Source organism: Solanum tuberosum, unplaced genomic scaffold (assembly GCF_000226075.1).
Source record: "Solanum tuberosum cultivar DM 1-3 516 R44 unplaced genomic scaffold, SolTub_3.0 scf00108, whole genome shotgun sequence".
In the NCBI taxonomy this organism is placed as follows: Eukaryota; Viridiplantae; Streptophyta; class Magnoliopsida; order Solanales; family Solanaceae; genus Solanum; species Solanum tuberosum.
The window spans coordinates 1620778-1639192 of NW_006239033.1; the positions used below are offsets into that span (position 1 = coordinate 1620778).

The following is an 18415-nucleotide window of genomic DNA, read 5'->3' on the forward strand; positions in this document are numbered from 1 at the left end:
TTGAACAACTATCAATTTCCATTCACCTTATCCTTCCATTTATGACAATTATTTTATATTTTCTCTTTTTCAATGTTCAACAATACACATCAAATTATCTATAATCAAATCACCCAACTAGTCACAATTATTCACTGATTACCCACTAACAAACTGATTCCAAAATCATCCCAATTTACAACCAATCACGTGATTTGTTAGTTAACTTTAAAGAACCAAATTGGCAATCATTACTTATCATTATACACATATCCAATTACATACTATATAATATTGTCGTATATATATATACTAGTTATTAGGTTCCCGCGCCAGCGCGGGCCCAATGTATATTACTTCCTCCGTCTCATTTTATGTGAGGTAGTTTGATTCGCCACGGAGTTTAAAAAAGAAATGAAGACTTTTAAAATTTGTGGTCCAAAATGAATGATATAAATTTGTATGACTGTAAATTATTTCATTAAGGGTAAAATAAATATTTTATAATCAAATTGTTACTTAATATAGAAATGTGACATTCTTTTGGGACTGACTAAAAAGGAAAGTAAATAACATAAATTGGGAGTAGTTCTTTGTTTCAATTTATGTGACACCGATGAAATTTGGAGAGTTATATAATTTTTTGTATGTGATTTTGTTAAATATATTTTGTAGTTGTTAATTATTGTGAGTTATAGCACTTCTTATATCATTTTCAAATAATATATATTACTCTTTCTGTTCCATTTTATGTGACGTAGGTACTTTTACGAAACTCAACTAAATTTCTTATATGATTCTTCAATATTTTTAGTTGTTATTTTACTTTAATTTACGTTACTTTTTATGTTATTTTCAAACAAACTTCTTTTGTTTCAATATGGAATTAAAGAGTCAATAAAATTTCTTTTATGATTTTTAATTATGTTTTTTTAATATCTTATATTATTACATTGTGATTTTAAGTACTTTTTATGTAATTTTTAAATCTAGAACAAATTAAAAGAAAAACAAGGAAAAATTTAAATGAAGAAAGTACTAAAATTTTCAAATAATCATATTTCTATATTAAAATGTTAAAAACTTTAAAACTCCACATATATGCAGAAAATCATATACGGAAGACAAAATAATTTTTAAAATATATATTAAAGCTCTTTCTAATAATATCACATATTTATTCTATTTTTCAAATAATATATATTTCTCACTCAATCTCAATTACGCAGTACATATGAAATTTCGAGAGTTAATCAAATTCTTAGTACTATTTTAAACTATATTTTAGTACTATTTATATAATTTTCAAATAATATATGTTACTACTCTATTATATTATGCAATACATGTGAAATTTCAAGAATTAACCAAAATTTTAATATTTTAAATTGATTTTTAGTACTATTTTTGTAGTAAATAGAGGAAGTTGAAGAAGAAGGGCAAATCGGTCAATTGACTGACTAACCCTAAGCTCCTAAACATTCTCACTTCTAAATGGAAGCACGGGCACAATATCCGTTAAATTGTTAATTATTATGATTTATAATATTTTTTACATTATTTTCAAATAATATATGTTATGTATTTTTAAATACTTTAAGTTGTGATTAATAATATTCTTAACGTAATTTCAAATAATATATGTTACTCCATTTGTCCCAATTTATGTGACACATGTGAAATTTTGAGAGTTAATATGTTTTTCAAATATTGTAAGTTGTTAACTATTGTGGTTTATGGTATTCTTAATGTAATTTTTCAAATAATATATGTTATTCCCTTCGTCTTAATTATACAATTCGCGTAAAATTTTGAGAGTTAATCGAATTTGTAATATTTTAAATTTATTTTTTAGTACTATTTAAAAAGGAAAAAATTAAAATATAATGAAAGAGGAGTGTATAAAAGTAGGTGGGCCATATTTGTGATAGGTGGGCCATCTTCAAAAACCAAATATAAAAGTAGGTGGGCCATCTTGGTGCCACGTGTCGAAAGAAGAGTGAATTTTATTCACTCTTCTTATATATATATATTATTATATATAGTAATATATATGATATATGATTTAAATTAAATAAAAGTAGGTGGGCCATGGTGCCACGTGTCGAAAGAAGAGTGAATTTTATTCACTCTTCTTATATAGTAATATATATATATATACACATATGTGTACAACAATTAAGGAAAGCCGAGCAGAGCAATTTAATGCAGGCAGAAATTGAAAGCTTTTGTTGAGATTTACCTGAAGCGGTTCCTAAGCCGTGATGCCAGAACCCTTCGCCCTTTTCTTCTTTTCCTTTTTATTTCTTTTTCTGAATTAATTATGTACTAAATATAGGCTAAATGGTATAGGACCTTAAATAAATTATCACTTTAACCCATTAACTATCAATTAAGTCATTTATCTACAATCACCCATCAATTAATTAACTCACGTTAAACTAATAGTTCAAAATTTCCAAAAATGACCTTCCGGGTCATCACAGTGGGGTAAAAATATTTTACATTTTATTTTATAAAAAAATATTATTTTTTGGGATAATAATTTTAATCTTTAATTTTAACTAATACTAATAATTTATTTAAGTTTTGTCAAGGTGAAATATTTTGTCGGGTGTGATGTGGCATTTTTTAAAATAAAAGAGAGTGTATTACACACACCATGATGAGAGTGGTATAAAAGGGAGAGATGTGTTTCTCAAATTAATAAGTGATAGTTTAAGTATGAAACTCAAACTCTCAATAGTTTAGGTATGAAACTAAAAAAAAAGTATAGTTTAAGTGTGTTTTTTACACTTATCTCTTTATAAAAAAAAAGGAAAAATTGTATGAAATAGCAAACTATTAATTCAAATTAAATGTTATAGCCATAGTTTATTTTAATTGTAATTCGCAGCAAACATCTCCTTTTTTTGCCATCTGATTCGGTATACAATTAACCATTTTATACATTTCTGTATAAACTATATACAATGCGTTTGTGTTTGTATAAAGCGAGAGAAAAGTGTATATATAAATATAAATATATATATTTTCGTCATATACACTTATAATTATACAAATACAGATCTTATTATACAAATTACAATGTATAAATGAATTTATACAAAACTGAACAATTTTGTATAAAAATTGGATTTTGTAGCGAATTATACAAATCAAAAGCTTCATAGCAAATTTGCTATGGAGCAATTATGCGAACTATAGTTATAACATACATATATGATTTTTATGTTTGCTATATGTGAAAGTTGTTCTAAAAAAATGTCAACTTTATATGACAAAGTTGAAGTATATATGGAATTCTTTTTATAGAAAAAAATTTAAAATCCAACCAGGAAAAAAAAAAGCAAAAAGAAACACAATATGAAGAAAACAAAAATCACTTGCAGGTAACAAAAAATTATAATCCTCTCTTACTTTTTAGAAATAGAAAAAGAAAAAAATCTCCAAATTGGAAGAGACATTTTTCAAAGTGTCTGAAACCTTTTTCAGACCACTCCCTTTTACTCCCAGAAAAAAATTGCTTTGTTGATTTTCCGTCAGTCCCTTCTCTTGCTTTCCAGGGAAAGATAAAGAGTTGAAAATCTACAATGTGAGGCACTTAAATTTTGCCTCTTTACTTTACTGGTGAGTCATATCTCTTGTTAATTTAAGCTCACCACTCAAAACTTCCCCAAGATACTAACTTTCTGTTTCACTCTAGCTTTTTCACTGAGATATGTTGATTTTAAAGCTTTTTCACTTGTGGGGTTCTCATTTTCTTCAAATCTTGAAATACCCATTTAAGGATTTCAACTTTTGGAGTTATGTTAGACCGAGTACTTTTGCTCTACATTATCCTTAAAATTGGGACGTAATTGTAAAGATCCATTCTCTCTTGCATGTGCACTTAGATTTGTTCTCTTATCTTTCCTTAAAAATATTTTTTTCTCTTACCTAAATTGCTCTTTTTTTGCTTAGAAAAATTGAGATATATATGTGTGTATGTGGACTCATGGTTTCTTTGCAACGCGTATTTTGTCAAAGGCATGTTTGTTTCCAAGTCTATGCGTCTATATTGACTTTTAAATAGTTAATTTTTGGGGTATTAAACTACTCCCTTATTAGGTTTTCAACTTTGGATGCTTGCAAAACATTTTTTAGTGTCACTTTAAAGTATAGAAAAGTGGTTGAATATGCATAAGGACCTAAATAGGGTCCCATTTGTAGTTTTGAACCAGGATTTCAAACAAAAGCTGTTTTCTTAAGCCATTTTAAATTAATTTTCTTTGTGTACTGTTTATTTTATGGTCCATCTGTAGGTCATATTTTTTTTAGTTCAATCATAAGGTGTGGATCTTTTGTTTTCTCACATGGCAAGTTTCTTATAGGGAAGCATTTGCTGTTTCAAGAAAGTGTCTGCAGGCAATATTCTTCCAATTGATGTGGTTTCATTCTCAAAAAAAATATTCTTCCAATTGATGTGGTTTGGATGTCGTTTCTGAGGTTCAATGCTTCCCTTCTCTTTCAATCATTTTCCCACCTTTTGTTTGATCTTGGTGTAACCTTGAATCAATTGGTAGTTTGAGAGTTTTACCTTATAGTTGATAGTGATATTTCAATTCCTTTACAAAAGAACAGTTTCTTGTTCATTGTAAATCAGTGGAATGACTGAACATATTTTTTGTTGATATGCAGAAGCTGGAACCAGCTTTCTGTCTTTTCATCTGCTTCCGCAAGTAGTGACAGATATGGATAGAGGAGACAGAATAATTGCCTGTTATTCTAATTTGCTGCTTTCTGTCTCTATCGGGTTCTTGCTTTTTTCAGTTGTCAGTTCACAAATTCCTTTGGGTTCCAAACTAACAGTAGAAGAGAACAATTATTGGTTCTCATCCAATAAGGACTATGCAATTGGATTCTTGAACTTCTCCGACCAGTATAGCTTTGGTGTCCGTTTCAATGCAATTTATATACCTAGCAGTGAGCAAGCAGCCATTTGGACTGCAGGGTGGAATGTTAAAGTTAGTAGCAAAGCATATTTTGAGCTTTCCCTAACTGGGGAAATGATATTGTTTGATCCAGCAAAGGGAAAAATTGTTTGGCAAAGCAAAACTGGCAACACATCTGTTGAATCAGCTGTTCTTCTTGATGATGGCAACTTTGTCCTGTTAAATAGGAATAAGAGTGCTGTTTGGCAGAGTTTTGAAAGTCCATCTGACACAATGCTGTCTGGCCAGAGTTTATCTGTTGGCCAGTCTCTTCGAGCTTCTAGCAGGGGTTCTTTAACAAGTTATTACAGTCTTCATATGAATGTTTCTGGTGAGATGCAGCTTAGGTGGGAGACTAGTATCATTTACTGGACTGTTGGGGGTCCTAAATCTGCTGTACGAGCCATTCTTGGCTCTGACGGAATCCTCCAACTACTTGATCAGCAATCGCAAGCTGTTTGGTCAGTCTATGGTGAGGACCACAATGATTCTGATGTGAAGTTTCGGTTCCTCAGACTAGATTCTGATGGTAATCTTCGGATATACTCATGGGAAAATAATGCAACATCATGGAGAACAGTTTGGCAAGCTATAATTAATCAGTGTGATGTCTTCGCAACCTGTGCTACCAATGGTATTTGCACCTTGAATGCATCTGACTCTTATGTTTGTTGGTGTCCATTTAGATCTACAAGAGACTCAAACTCTGAATGTCTAATTCCATACAAACCAAGTTGTGAATCCGGTTCATCCATGATCCTTCATGAGCATATGTATTTGTACGGAATATACCCACCAAACAACACAGTTGTGCAAACCAATTTGCAGCAGTGTAGAACTCTGTGTCAGAAAGATCCATCCTGCCATGCTGCATCCTTTATCAACAATGGCACTCCACAATGCCACATGATGAACTCCCGGTATGTTGGTGGTCAATCAGATCCTTCTTTGGGTTCCGTTACTTTTGTCAAAACTTGTTCAGACCCAATTGCTGTTTTACCTCCGCCTGTACCTGCTCCGAGAAAGGTATCACAGAAAATTTGTGTTGCTTGTCTGTTAGAAGTTGCTGCTGCGTCAATCGTTGTGTTTGTCATGCTTCAATTCAGCATTGGAGTTTACCTTTTTAGGAGAAGGAAACATATGATGCAGAAATCTGCTTTACCCCATATAGTGCCTAATGCTACTGGCTGCATCGTGTTTTCTTACTCTGAAATCAAAGACCTGACTGATAATTTTAAGCAACAAATTGGGCAGAATGTGTTCAAAGGTCTACTTCCAGATAATAGGCTTGTTGCAGTTAAAGATCTCAATGCCTCTATTGATGAAAGGAGGTTCCGGGCTGCAGTTCTAAAAATAGGAAGCATATACCACAAAAATCTTTTGAGGCTGGATGGTTATTGCTGTGAGTCCGGCCGTAGGTTATTGGTTTATGAGCTTGCCAAATATGGTTCTGTTGACAAATGTTTAGAAGAACCTAGAATGTGCAAGAGATTGACGTGGAGAAAAAGAATGGATATATGTTTGTCAGTGGCAAGGGCCATATCTTACTTGCATACAGGATGTAGGGAGTTTATTAGTCATGGAAATCTTAAATGTGAAAATGTTGTCTTAGATGATGAATTAGAGGCCAAAGTTAGTGAATTTGGACTGAGGACTATTCAAGCTGAGGCTTCCAGTAGCGGGGGGTTAGCAGAGACAGATGTAAGAGATTTTGGCAAAGTGATGGTGGTATTAATCACTGGATGCCAAAATGCGGATGAAGCTTGTTATTGGTCCTATGAAAAATGGGTGAAAGCTGAAAAGGAAATGGCCATGGATCAGCGAATTGTGGTTGGCACCGATTCAGAAGAGTTAGAACGAGCATTAAGAATTGCATTTTGGTGCTTACAAGGTGATGAACGTATGAGGCCATCAATGGGAGAGGTAATCAAGGTACTGGAGGGAACTCTGACTGTCGATCCTCCACCACCTCCTTTTGCTCATAATCAACAGTGGCCACCTGATGATGAATCACCATCTGAATCATATTCAGCACTGTAGAAGTTCTAATTCGTATATTTCATTCCCATTAAGTCATCTGTTTCTGTACAGAACTTACCAGGCACCTTCGACTTGGCATGATGTAGAATGCCTAGTTTTTCCAGTATGGCATGCTTAATCTGAAATTCAAGACGAGCATCCCACTCTGCCTCTTCTGAAACTGTAACCTTGGTATGTAACCCTCCAAGTACAGTTTTGTGTTAGAAAATCCTGATTCAGAAATTCAGGTTTCTTTTTTAAGTTTTTTATTCTGTTCATGTTAATTATCACTGCTTATCACATGTGTTTACATTTGATATTTTCTTGGAGGTGACTAAACTTCCTTAACTCTGCCCAAAATGTCTCCTTGGCTTGTGCTATCAGTTGGCACTGGCTTTTTTACTAGGCAGTGGTCCAAGAGATCGTGGATGAGGTTTGAACCTGGACATCTCTATTCTTAGGATTACTCTGACCATTAAGTCGATCCTAACTTAAAATGGAAATGGAAGTTTGTGTCTCTTTTTCTTTACAGAGGTGGTTTCCATGCTATTTGCACCTCGACCATTTCACCAGGTACTTGGTATCTCCACCAACCTAGGTATCAGGTAACTCTATCTCCAAAGCTTAGACAAATGAAAAGAAATCACCTAGCATTTTGAATTTCGTTGATAGGTCACACTTGTGTTTTATATATGTTCTGTTTTGATTTTGGCTTGCTGCACCTTTGTTGCCTGGTAAGTAGGGTCATTTTCGGTGAACATCCATGATCAGTATTTCAGCAATGAACACAATTCATTATTTTTATTAGTGAAAGAGTTGTCAATAGTAATTAATAATTTATGTATTGGTCCTTGTCATTAATGTGTCTGGCCATTTAGCATTACCCTTTTAATATATGGTCAAATGGATCCCCTTGAATCATGCATGTAATTTATCAAATATTTATTGCTTGATGGAGTGATTAGCCAGGATGTGATGTTTTTATTTATACTCTCTCCATTCATTTTTATATGTCACTTTTTTAGATTTCACTTGCATTAAGAAACTTAGTAAGTTCATAATTCTACCCTTATTTAATGTGTGTTTTTGTAGTCAATTTTTAATAAATGATAAATATGCTTGATTTCTGCATTTGGTATTTTTGATTATTTTCATTAATGGAAACATTGATTGAGCAGATGGGCATAAGCATCGATACTTGACAACAAAATCAATTATCTAAAGGAGTTGTTAAAAATAATTACGAAGATGTGTACAATAACAAAAAATCTTTGGATGTATTTAGATTTTACTTGAATCAATATGTAATAGGTATTGCCAAAGGTTTTTTTTTTTTTATAAAAAAGGTGGTCACTACCAGGCAAAATAGCAAAATTTCATTTAAAAAATGTACTTTTTCTTTAACTATCACAAAAAAAGGATAGAGAGTAATTTTTTTAGTATAATATTAGTAAATGTGTATTGTAATTCTTCATTCTTGTATGCTTCTTCTCCCTCATCAGGAATTTGGAAATTTATTCAAGTCGAAATTGTGCATAACCCCTTTATTTGGATCTTGATTTTTTTCAAATTGACCTTCACATATTTTAGTTAAATCTTCTATTTTTACATCACCTTTAAACCTTTTGAAGTGTCATCTTTCTTGATAAAATTTGTTGAAATTTCAACTTTCAAGATTATTTTTTTGAGTTTTTTCTCCATCTTTTATTTTTAATTTGTTTGTTGAGATTTCTTTTTCAAAATTAGATTTTATAGAGTAGTACAATGTTGAGAGTAATTAATTAATGTATGAGTTAATTACAATGAACATTAATTACTTATTAATTTTTCTAGTTTGGTCAAATATCTATTTTCAAGACTAATTAACTATAAATGGTATAATAGGAAATTAGGAAGAATATTGTAATTTATGGATTGATTTTATGAAATGACAAGTATTATGGACCAACTAATATTTGTCATTTCATAAAATCAATGCATAAATTACAATAATCTTTCTATTATACCCTTATTAGTTAATTAGTTTTGAAAATAGATATTTGACCAAACTAGGAAAAGTAATAAGTAATTAATGCTCGTTGTTATTACCTCATATATTGATTAATTATTCTAAATATTGTCCATTCTATAAAATCCGATTTTGAAAAAGAAATCTCAACAAACAAATTAAAAATAAAAGATGGAGAAAAATTAAAAAATAATCTTGAAGTTGAAGCTTTAACAAATTTTATCAAGGAAAATGACACTTCAAAAGATTTAAAGAATGTAAAAATAGAAGATTTAACCAAAATATGTGAAGACCAATTTGAGAAAAATCAAGATCCAAACAAAAGGGTTCTGCACAATTTCGACTTGAATAAATTTCTGATGAAGGAGAAGAAGCATACAAGGATGAAGAATTACAATACACATTTAATATTATACTAAAAAAAATTACTCTCATAATTTTAGTAAGTTTGTATCTTTTTTTCTCTCTTTGTGATGGATAAAGAAAAAGTACCTTTTCAAATGAAATTTTGCTGTTTTGCCTGGCACCGTCCACTACTTTTTCTTAAAGAAAAACTTCTTGTTGGCAATACCTATTACATATTGATTCAAGTAAAATCTAAATACATTCAAAGTTGCTCTATTATTGTACACATCTTCACAATTTTTTTAAGCAACTCCTTTGTATTATGGATTGTGTCGTCAAGTATCAATGCTTATGTCCATCTGCTCAATCAATGTATCCATTAATGAAAATAATCTAAAATATCAAATGCTGAAATCTATCATTTGGAACAGAGAACTTACAATAATACAACGCCGTATTCTCGGAAGATTGAGGAACAAGAAGAGATCTATTAAGAGAAAGATTTATTCTAGAGAAAATGCAATGTATCCATTAATGAAAATAATCTAAAATATCAAATGCTGAAATTTATCATTTATTAAAAAGTTGATTTTAAATAAAGGTAGAATTATAAATTTACTTAGTGTTTTTTAATGCAAATGAAATCTAAAAATGTGACATAAAAAGAAACGGATGAAGCATATTATGTGAGTAAAACGTCAAAAATACACCTAAATTATCTTTTTTTCTTGAGTTTGATATCTAAATTATTGAGAGTGTCAGTTTTATTTTAAAACTATCACTCATTGATTTGAAAAACATTTCTCTCTTTTATTACACTCTTGATGGTGTGTGTATACTCTCTTTTATTTTAAAAAACTAGGGAACATGGCCGCGCTTTGCGCGATGGTTAAAAGATGTGTGTTAGAATTATTTTTCTTTTGGATTAATTATAACATTATACTATCTGTAAAAAATGTTCTATTAAAAAAATACTTTATTTCTATTGCACTGAATGGGGAATTGTTAGTATGTTTTGATGGTCCTCCTTGATTTTTATTGAGATATCAAAGAGATTGATCTTTAAAATTGTAATATTTGTCATGGAAACTTTTCGTGAATGTGTTTGAAATGATTTTCAATGTAAAATCACAATAAAATATATATAAAAAAATACATCAACAATGTCCTATTATTCTTTATCACATTAATCTTTTGAGAGTGTATTCTCTAATAAAAATTTATTTCATCACTCTATTACATTGAAATCAATACATGAAAAATGTGATATCATTCTTTGTTAGACTGACCTGGTGAAACTTCTCTGTGTATATATTTTTTCAGTTGCTCTTGTTCCTTTTTGAAATATGCAATTCGTTCTTGCTTAATATTTTCATACATCGCTTTAACCAATTTGTTTGATTCTTCAGTTGCAGCTGTATTCAAAAATAAATGTTTTGTTAATTGTATAGAAGAACAACTTAAAATAAATTTTAATATTATAATTAATATTTTACCTTGACAATTCTCCTAACTAATTTGTTGTGGATAATCCATAAATTTCTTATCCATTGTAGCACTTTTGTATAAGTATTTTTCAAAGTCAAACTAAGGATAGAGTATTGCAATAAAATGTAATTTAAATATAATACTATTAAACATTTGAAAAATTAACATCAATTAACCACTCTGAGCAAATGGTGATAGTTGTGCTTTTCATTTAATTGTTTTAAATGATGTGTTAATTATTTGGATTAGTTAGATCTTTGTGTAAAGATAAGTGTCAAGATTTTGAAAAAGAATTGAAGGAAAGTTAGAGATTTGTATTGTTATTTATTATGAAAGATCTGTTATTGATTTATTATGCAAATATAGTAAATGAAAAGGTGTAGAGGAATAGCTTGGATGATGTAATTGTAAAAGAAGTAATTCATAAATATGTAAGATCATTAACACATAATTCTGTAATATTGCTGGTATTTTTCTCATTTAATAAAAAGACTATTAAGTGAGGTAATTTATTTATCCTATATAAGTTTTCACATTGATCATGTACATTAACGTCAAAATTTTAAAATATAAAAATAAGTGTTATTTATAACTTTTTTCTTTCTTGATTGTGCTCTCCATTTAATTATTTTAAATAATGAGATGATTTTTGAATTTGTTAAATGTTTATATAAAGATTAGTGTCCACATTTTGGAAAATGTGGCAAGATAAATGTTGTTAAGCTTGAGAGAATGAGAACATGGATATGAAATTATTCTGAAATTCAAGCTGGTGTTCGGAGTGGGGAGGCATGAAATTTATATGACCATTATCTGGTTGGACTGTCACTCTTCTTTTCATGTGGATGTCATTTTCACAAATGATAGTTTCTATAATGTTATTTTGGAGTAAAATATTCAAATCAATTTTTTTTCACGTAGGTGGTAATATTTAAATCATATACAGAGAAATAAATTTGAAAGTTATCATTCCACCTCCCTCCCCATTAAGGGAGATAATCATTTGACTCTGGTAATGTATAATACATAATTGCATTTCTCTTCTTCTTACTTTTCCGTAAAGAAAGTTTATGGGATGTTGCAATTATATTTTTATCAGTACTCAATCAAGATTCAAGTTGTGACCTTTGGAATTTCAAATGATTTTACACTGCATAGATGTGTACATTGTACCATGCATCTATCATTATTTAAAATTGTACGGATGTTGATATTTATTTACAATCAACATTGCCTAAACACAGTTAGGTCTTCAGATCACCACTTGAATTTTATAGCTACTCAAGATTAGACCAAAACATGTTCCTTAATGAGAAACCATCCTTGTCGTCTTGCTTGCTACTCCTGCTACTACTGCTTATGCTAGAGTTTGTATTTGACAAAGTAGTTAATTGAGAAGATGCTATTTTGAGGATTCAATTGTCACCAGGCAGTGGCTCCAATTTATCATCTTAGTGTCTCCAAGGTTTCTGGATTCACAGGTCGCCCTGAATTATCTCTTGCATACATACAGCTGGCATGGAACCCTTAGAAAATCTATCCTTCAAACTATTGACTCCATTTGCTCTCTGCCACTGGCATCTGTTGACAATAAATGGAAAACAAAGTTAGCACTGCAAGCCATAAATACAGTAACTACATCTCCCTCTATCAACCAATGTGACATCTTCATTCGATTAGAGTGTACACAATCTTATTCCTGTGTCAAAAGCGAATATAACAAATATATGAGTTGTTTAATATTACACTTCTACTCAAACGTCAATTTAGATAGTAATATAATCAGTATAATCTAATAAATAAAGTCAAAAAAGGACTCTTCTGATATCTGCTAACAATCCTACCCTGTTTTGAGTAGTAATATCCAACATCAATTTCTGTACAGATCATATAGTCACCTAATATATTTCGTTAGTGCACTTTATTATAGGTAAGGGGTAAAATAGATTATAAAGAAATAGTAAACAGTGTGCTAGTTAATCCATTTCGAAAATGTATTGTGTACTTAGGCATATGCTTCAAGGAATCTGGTAATATTGTTTTCCAATACAAGTTAACTATTTCAGTATTCATGTTGTCGTCCTTTCCAATTTCTGATCTTTTGTTACAAGCTTCTGCTATGCCCATAGTCCATAGAAGGTCCGAACCACAAGCGTTTATTCTATATGTAGAAACTAAAACTAATTAATCTCTATGAAGATACAAGAGTATTCAGTTGATATACAATATAATCAAAGACCATCACACTCTCAAAGGACATAGAAACTTGTTCATCAGTTAAACTTGTTAAAAGAACACACATTGTATTCATTTTTCCCAAACACATCATTCACACCTTATATAACCCACATTACTATTCTCAACTCGATTCATTCCGGAATCAAGAACTGATTTTTCTATATCAATTTATTTTGACTTTCATCATTTCAGAAGTAATATTGCCAACCTAAAACGCCCCAAATTTCTAAAGTCCATTCAGCTCTGCCATATTAGAATCAACTAAGCCAGAGGATCCAGGAGACGAATACAAACTAAACCTTGCTTTACACAATAATGCCAACATAAAGATAATTAACTGATATTTTACCTTGTTGAGTTTGAGAGACCAGGAATGGAGTTTGCAAAAGTAGTTGAACAACTCCGTAGAGGAAATCCAAATCAACAGTTACTACATCCAATCTTTTGCAGCTACAGTAAAACTTGGCTATAGACACTACTTCTATCCACTAAAAAGGACCACTGTTATTTTCTAAATAATGGAATATTTTAAGTTATACATTGATCATCAATTTAGATGTAAAACTTGGCCATAGACACTACTTCTATCCACTAAAAAGGACCACTGTTATTTTCTAAATAATGGAATATTTTAAGTTACACATTGATCACCAATTTAGATGTAAAACTTGGCCATAGACACTACTTCTATCCACTAGAAAGGACCACTGTTATTTTCTAAATAATGGAATATTTTAAGTTACACATTGACCATCAATTTTGATGCAAAAGCAAGAAGCAGTATGTTTTGGTTTCAAACATAACAATAAACAATGGTTTCTTGTATAATATGGATATGCCATATTACCTTGTACAAAAATAGTTTTTTATTTTCATAATATTTGCATATATAGATATATTTTGACATAAAAAAAAAACAATATCAAAATTGTTTTCTTCATTGACTATATATATATATATATAGCTATTAAAATTACCTCGTTTTTCCTCCTTACACATTTCTTCTTTTACTTCTACTATTTTATGTTGTCTGCCTCCTAATCTCTTTGCTTAACTCCAAAAAACTTAGAATGTGATTCCATTTTTAACTACTCTTCTTCTTCCTGCTAATGTTCTGCAATAATAAAAAAATAATTCTTCAGATAACTCCTACTAATATTTCATTATATAATTACTATCACCAACTCAATAAATTAAATATATAGGCAAATAAAAAACGAAAGAGGTGACAAAATGCACATCCAATAAAAGAGACTGAAATAAATGGTAAAAGAATATTACGTAAGAAGCAATATAAAAAATTGCTCTAAGTGATGCATCGTCTCAAACTTTGAGTTTGTAAACGGATTAAATCAAATATAGCATAGGACTTGATTAAATATCCATCAAAACTATTATATATCCAACACAAATTTAAATCAACACCACATAGAGAACTTTTCATCATGCTGGAAATATAAGGATATTGATAATATACATTAGAAGGGAATTGTCATAGAAGAGCAAACCTATATCAAGGTCATGAATGTCATCAAGCACAATATCATGGGCCTATTTTAGTAATAAGTTCTGCATCTATGTACAACTATAAACGTGATTAGTAAGAATAAAACTCAATTAAAAGAAATATAGACAATGTAAAATTGAATATGGGAATGATTCACTACTCATCTATATATACAACCAGAACTGAGGTATGAAAGGGGCAAATAAATCAGCAGAGTATTTATCACTAATTATCAGAGATTTATACACAATTTAAGACATTACAGTTACAAATAAGGAAGATGAAGCAATGCGGTTTATGGAAAACGTACCTTTGGTTGTTTGGAGGGAGAAGGTCGCAATAATTTGGAACGTGTGGATGTGAGAAGAACAACTCCTTGGAGGGAGAAGCTCACCAGGAATTGGAAAAGTCTGAGGTAAAAAGAACGTTTGGGCTGGGTCATTATTGTTGTGGACGTGGGCTGGGCTTTACTGTAATATATTATTATCTGATTTAATAGGTGACATGTGGGCTGGAGCTAAACAATTAATTTGTTATGTTATTTATTTAGCTATTATAATATATGGAGGGGAAATTAGGAGAAAAATCCAAAAAATGTGGAAAAAGACAATTGCAAATGGTGGCCTTAGAGGCATGCCACATCAGCAGTTCCTAGGTTCAGCTTTATATATATATATATTGATTGATTGATTGTCTCATGACACTCCGTATGAACAAAATATTTTACTTTAAAAAATATCAAATAAATTATTAGTATTAGTTAAAAATTCAAAATTAATGTATCACTATAAAAAGAAATATTATTTAAAACATTTGTCTTATTCTACTCTACCACCTTCTCCATCATACCCTCCCCCCTCCCACACACACATTTTTAGTTATAATTTTTATAATTTCCTTTATAAAAGATTTTAAAAAATATTCTAAATTATCCCCCTACCCCCCTCTTTTATTTTTATTTTTTTTAGATATTATTTTTAGTTATTATAAAAAAATATTTCTACGCACCCCACTAACCCTCACATTCAATTTTCTTTCATTTTTTCCCCTTTTGTGTTAAAAAATATACATATGTTTTTAAGAAAGTATTTTCTATTTGCTGCAAGAGCTTTTCTAAAAAAAAATTATTTCTATTATATTTCGTATCCAAGTAGAAAAATACTTTCTTATAAATGTATGTATACATCTAACACAAAGAATAATATATTAAAAAAATTGAAAGAGAAGAGTTGGATAGAGCGGGGTAGAATTTGCACATAGATAAGCTTAACAATTTTTGTTCTTCTATAAATAGAAACTCAATTTAGTTTATTTGTACATCAATTTTAAGAGAAATAAAATCTCTCTCCTCCACTACTTTCTTTGGTTACATCTCTTGTTGCCTTGATATGTTATTATAATTTATATCACATTATTAGTGTGAGACTCCTAGTATGAAACTATATAAAACAATAAAAAGAGTAAAGTAGAGAGAACATTTCTTATTTATCTTTAAGGATTAGAGATTGAGGGATTCTTTATAAAGAATTTTTTTAAATAAAAAAATAGACATAATAAGGCTCTATAACTATAGTTTTGATAATTGTGCTCTATAGTTATAGTTACGTTTGTGTTACAACCCTAAAATGAACGTGATGACACTTGTCTATTCCTACCAAGACAAGTCAGCCTCAACCCAACGAAAACGAAAGAAATGCGGAAAACAATAAAGCAAGAACAAGACAAAAGCGAAAAACTTATTCATTCTATTAAAACTCTCAAAATTTGATTGTCACGTGTACGAGTCACTAAATACATATAGTGCGAAATTAAGAAATAAGTACAAGTCTCAGTCTTTGTTTCTCAAATAGTACAAATCTTAAAGAAAAGGAAAAAGAGGGCCTGCATTAGTGACAAACAACTACCTCTTCAATCCCTCGACAAACCTCGAAATCAGAAGAAGGAGAAAGAGATCACATCGGCCCGGCCTCGGAACCTACACAAGTGTAGAAGCAAGAAGTGACTACCAATAACACGGTACCCAGTACAATCATTCTTAGATTATAAAAATCACTCTCTCTCAAGATACTAAATACTTTAAAGTTAATGGATAAATCTGAAATCCAATCAGATATTTCAGATAGCATGGCTAAGCAAGAAGCAAAGGTATATTGTTCAAAAAATATGTGGAACTAATTTCATATATTCCTGAATATCATATATATGATTGAATAAATTTATGTTAGTTATTATGTATTAGAATTATTTGAATCATGATTTCTAGTTTATTAGCACACTGGAAACAGGGAGAAAACTTCTATACTATGCCATCCTAATGTTGAAACCGGTAGGCGAGGAAAGCCGTTTAGGGGAGTAAACAAAGTTGAGGCGCTGATAAGAAGGAAGTATCCGCTAAAGTACGATGCTAGTAGTGACAGGAAAACATGATAAAGATAATCTAGTTCATAATGATCTAATATGAATTTAATCAATTATGAATATGATAGGAAGGAATAATTTGAAATAAAAAACCCGCATAGTAAAGAACATGACTACATATATGCATGACGAAATGATAAAAAGCTATGAAACTTTAATCTTATATATACTTAACGGTATAAAGATAATTGAATTAAGAAGAATCATATGGGAAAAAATATTTGATGACTACGAATTAGAAGATATATTAAACCAAGAATGGTATGAAATAGATTTACAAGATCTATATTTAGATAATGAAAGAATAGAATGGTACGATTTAGAAATAAATTCAGATTAAAATGCTAAAAATCCAATTAAATATGTACATTTAGGAGGAACAGAAATACTAATAAAAGCTTGACAATTAATAGATAACAAAATAGTAATGACAGAGACACTAGGATATATAGAAAGAACGCTTATAGGAACAGTAAAATTATGGCTACAAAACTTATCAGATGAAAGTTTAAAAACTCTAAGAAGTAATAAAAAATCAAATGGCGAATTAGCTACTACAACTATAGAAATATTATATAAATACGAAGTAGCTATAAGAAATGAATTTAGTAGTATGACAACAGAGGTAGAAGAACAAAATAAAGAAAAAATCATAAACCGAAATCTAATGACAAAATTAGCAATATGTAATATGTGTTATATAGATGAATATACATGTGCATTTAGAGAATATTATTATAAAGGAACATATAACATAGAAGAAAGTAAAGAAATAAGAAAATTATATTTTACAAAATTACCGGAACCTTTTAATTCAAAAGTAATAAAAAGTTGGAATGAAGCAGAATTAACAGACACCTTAGGAGCTAGAATAAAATTCTTGCAACGATGGTTTATGGAACTATGTGAAAAACATAAAGAAGAAATAAAAATGGAAAAAATATTAGTAAAAAACTTGGCATGTTGCAAAAATAAAACAGCACCTCAATTTGGTTGTACGGATAAGTATTATAAAAATAGAAAGAAATATAATAAAAAATACAGATCAAAATATAAATATAAAAAACCAAGAAGAAGATATTATGTAAAAAACTACAAAACCAAAAGACCATATAGACCAAAAAGAAAACTAACGAAGTGTACTTGTTATAATTGTGGAAAATTAGGTCATATAGCTAGAGATTGTAAATTACCTAAAAATCCAAAGAAAAAAAAAATATCAGAAATAATAATAAACGATGAAAAATATACACAGATAGAGTACGTAGATTATGAATTAGAAAGTGAAGATTGCACTCTCGTTTTTCGTTTATTAAAAATCACTAGAAAAAACAAATATCAGAAATAATAATAGACGATGAAAAATATACGCAGATAGAATACATAGATTATGAATTAGAAAGTGAAGATAGTATATATGAAATATCAGAAAATGAAATA

The 18415-nt window shown here is 30.0% G+C and overlaps 1 protein-coding gene and 1 long non-coding RNA gene across 3 annotated transcripts; one reads left to right on the forward strand and one right to left on the reverse strand.

Moving 5' to 3' along the window:
- The first annotated feature begins 3374 nt into the window (after positions 1 to 3374).
- Positions 3375 to 7303, forward strand: LOC102596659 (G-type lectin S-receptor-like serine/threonine-protein kinase SD3-1). 2 transcript variants are annotated; one of them, XM_006349500.2, is made up of 3 exons: positions 3375 to 3609; positions 4353 to 4467; positions 4660 to 7303. In XM_006349500.2, exon 3 carries the CDS (start codon positions 4713 to 4715, stop codon positions 6990 to 6992), a length of 2280 nt encoding a protein of 759 aa, XP_006349562.1. In that variant the 5' UTR covers positions 3375 to 3609; positions 4353 to 4467; positions 4660 to 4712; the 3' UTR covers positions 6993 to 7303. The 2 variants fall into 2 exon arrangements, with proteins under 2 accessions (XP_006349562.1, XP_006349564.1); XM_006349502.2 differs by lacking the exon at positions 4353 to 4467.
- Positions 7304 to 11918: 4615 nt separating this feature from the next.
- On the reverse strand, positions 11919 to 14984 carry LOC102597421 (uncharacterized). The gene is made up of 3 exons (XR_001473685.1): positions 14868 to 14984; positions 14028 to 14164; positions 11919 to 12393 (listed from the first exon to the last, which is right to left on the reverse strand). It is a non-coding gene; the product is annotated as an uncharacterized lncRNA (long non-coding RNA).
- Positions 14985 to 18415: the final 3431 nt, after the last annotated feature.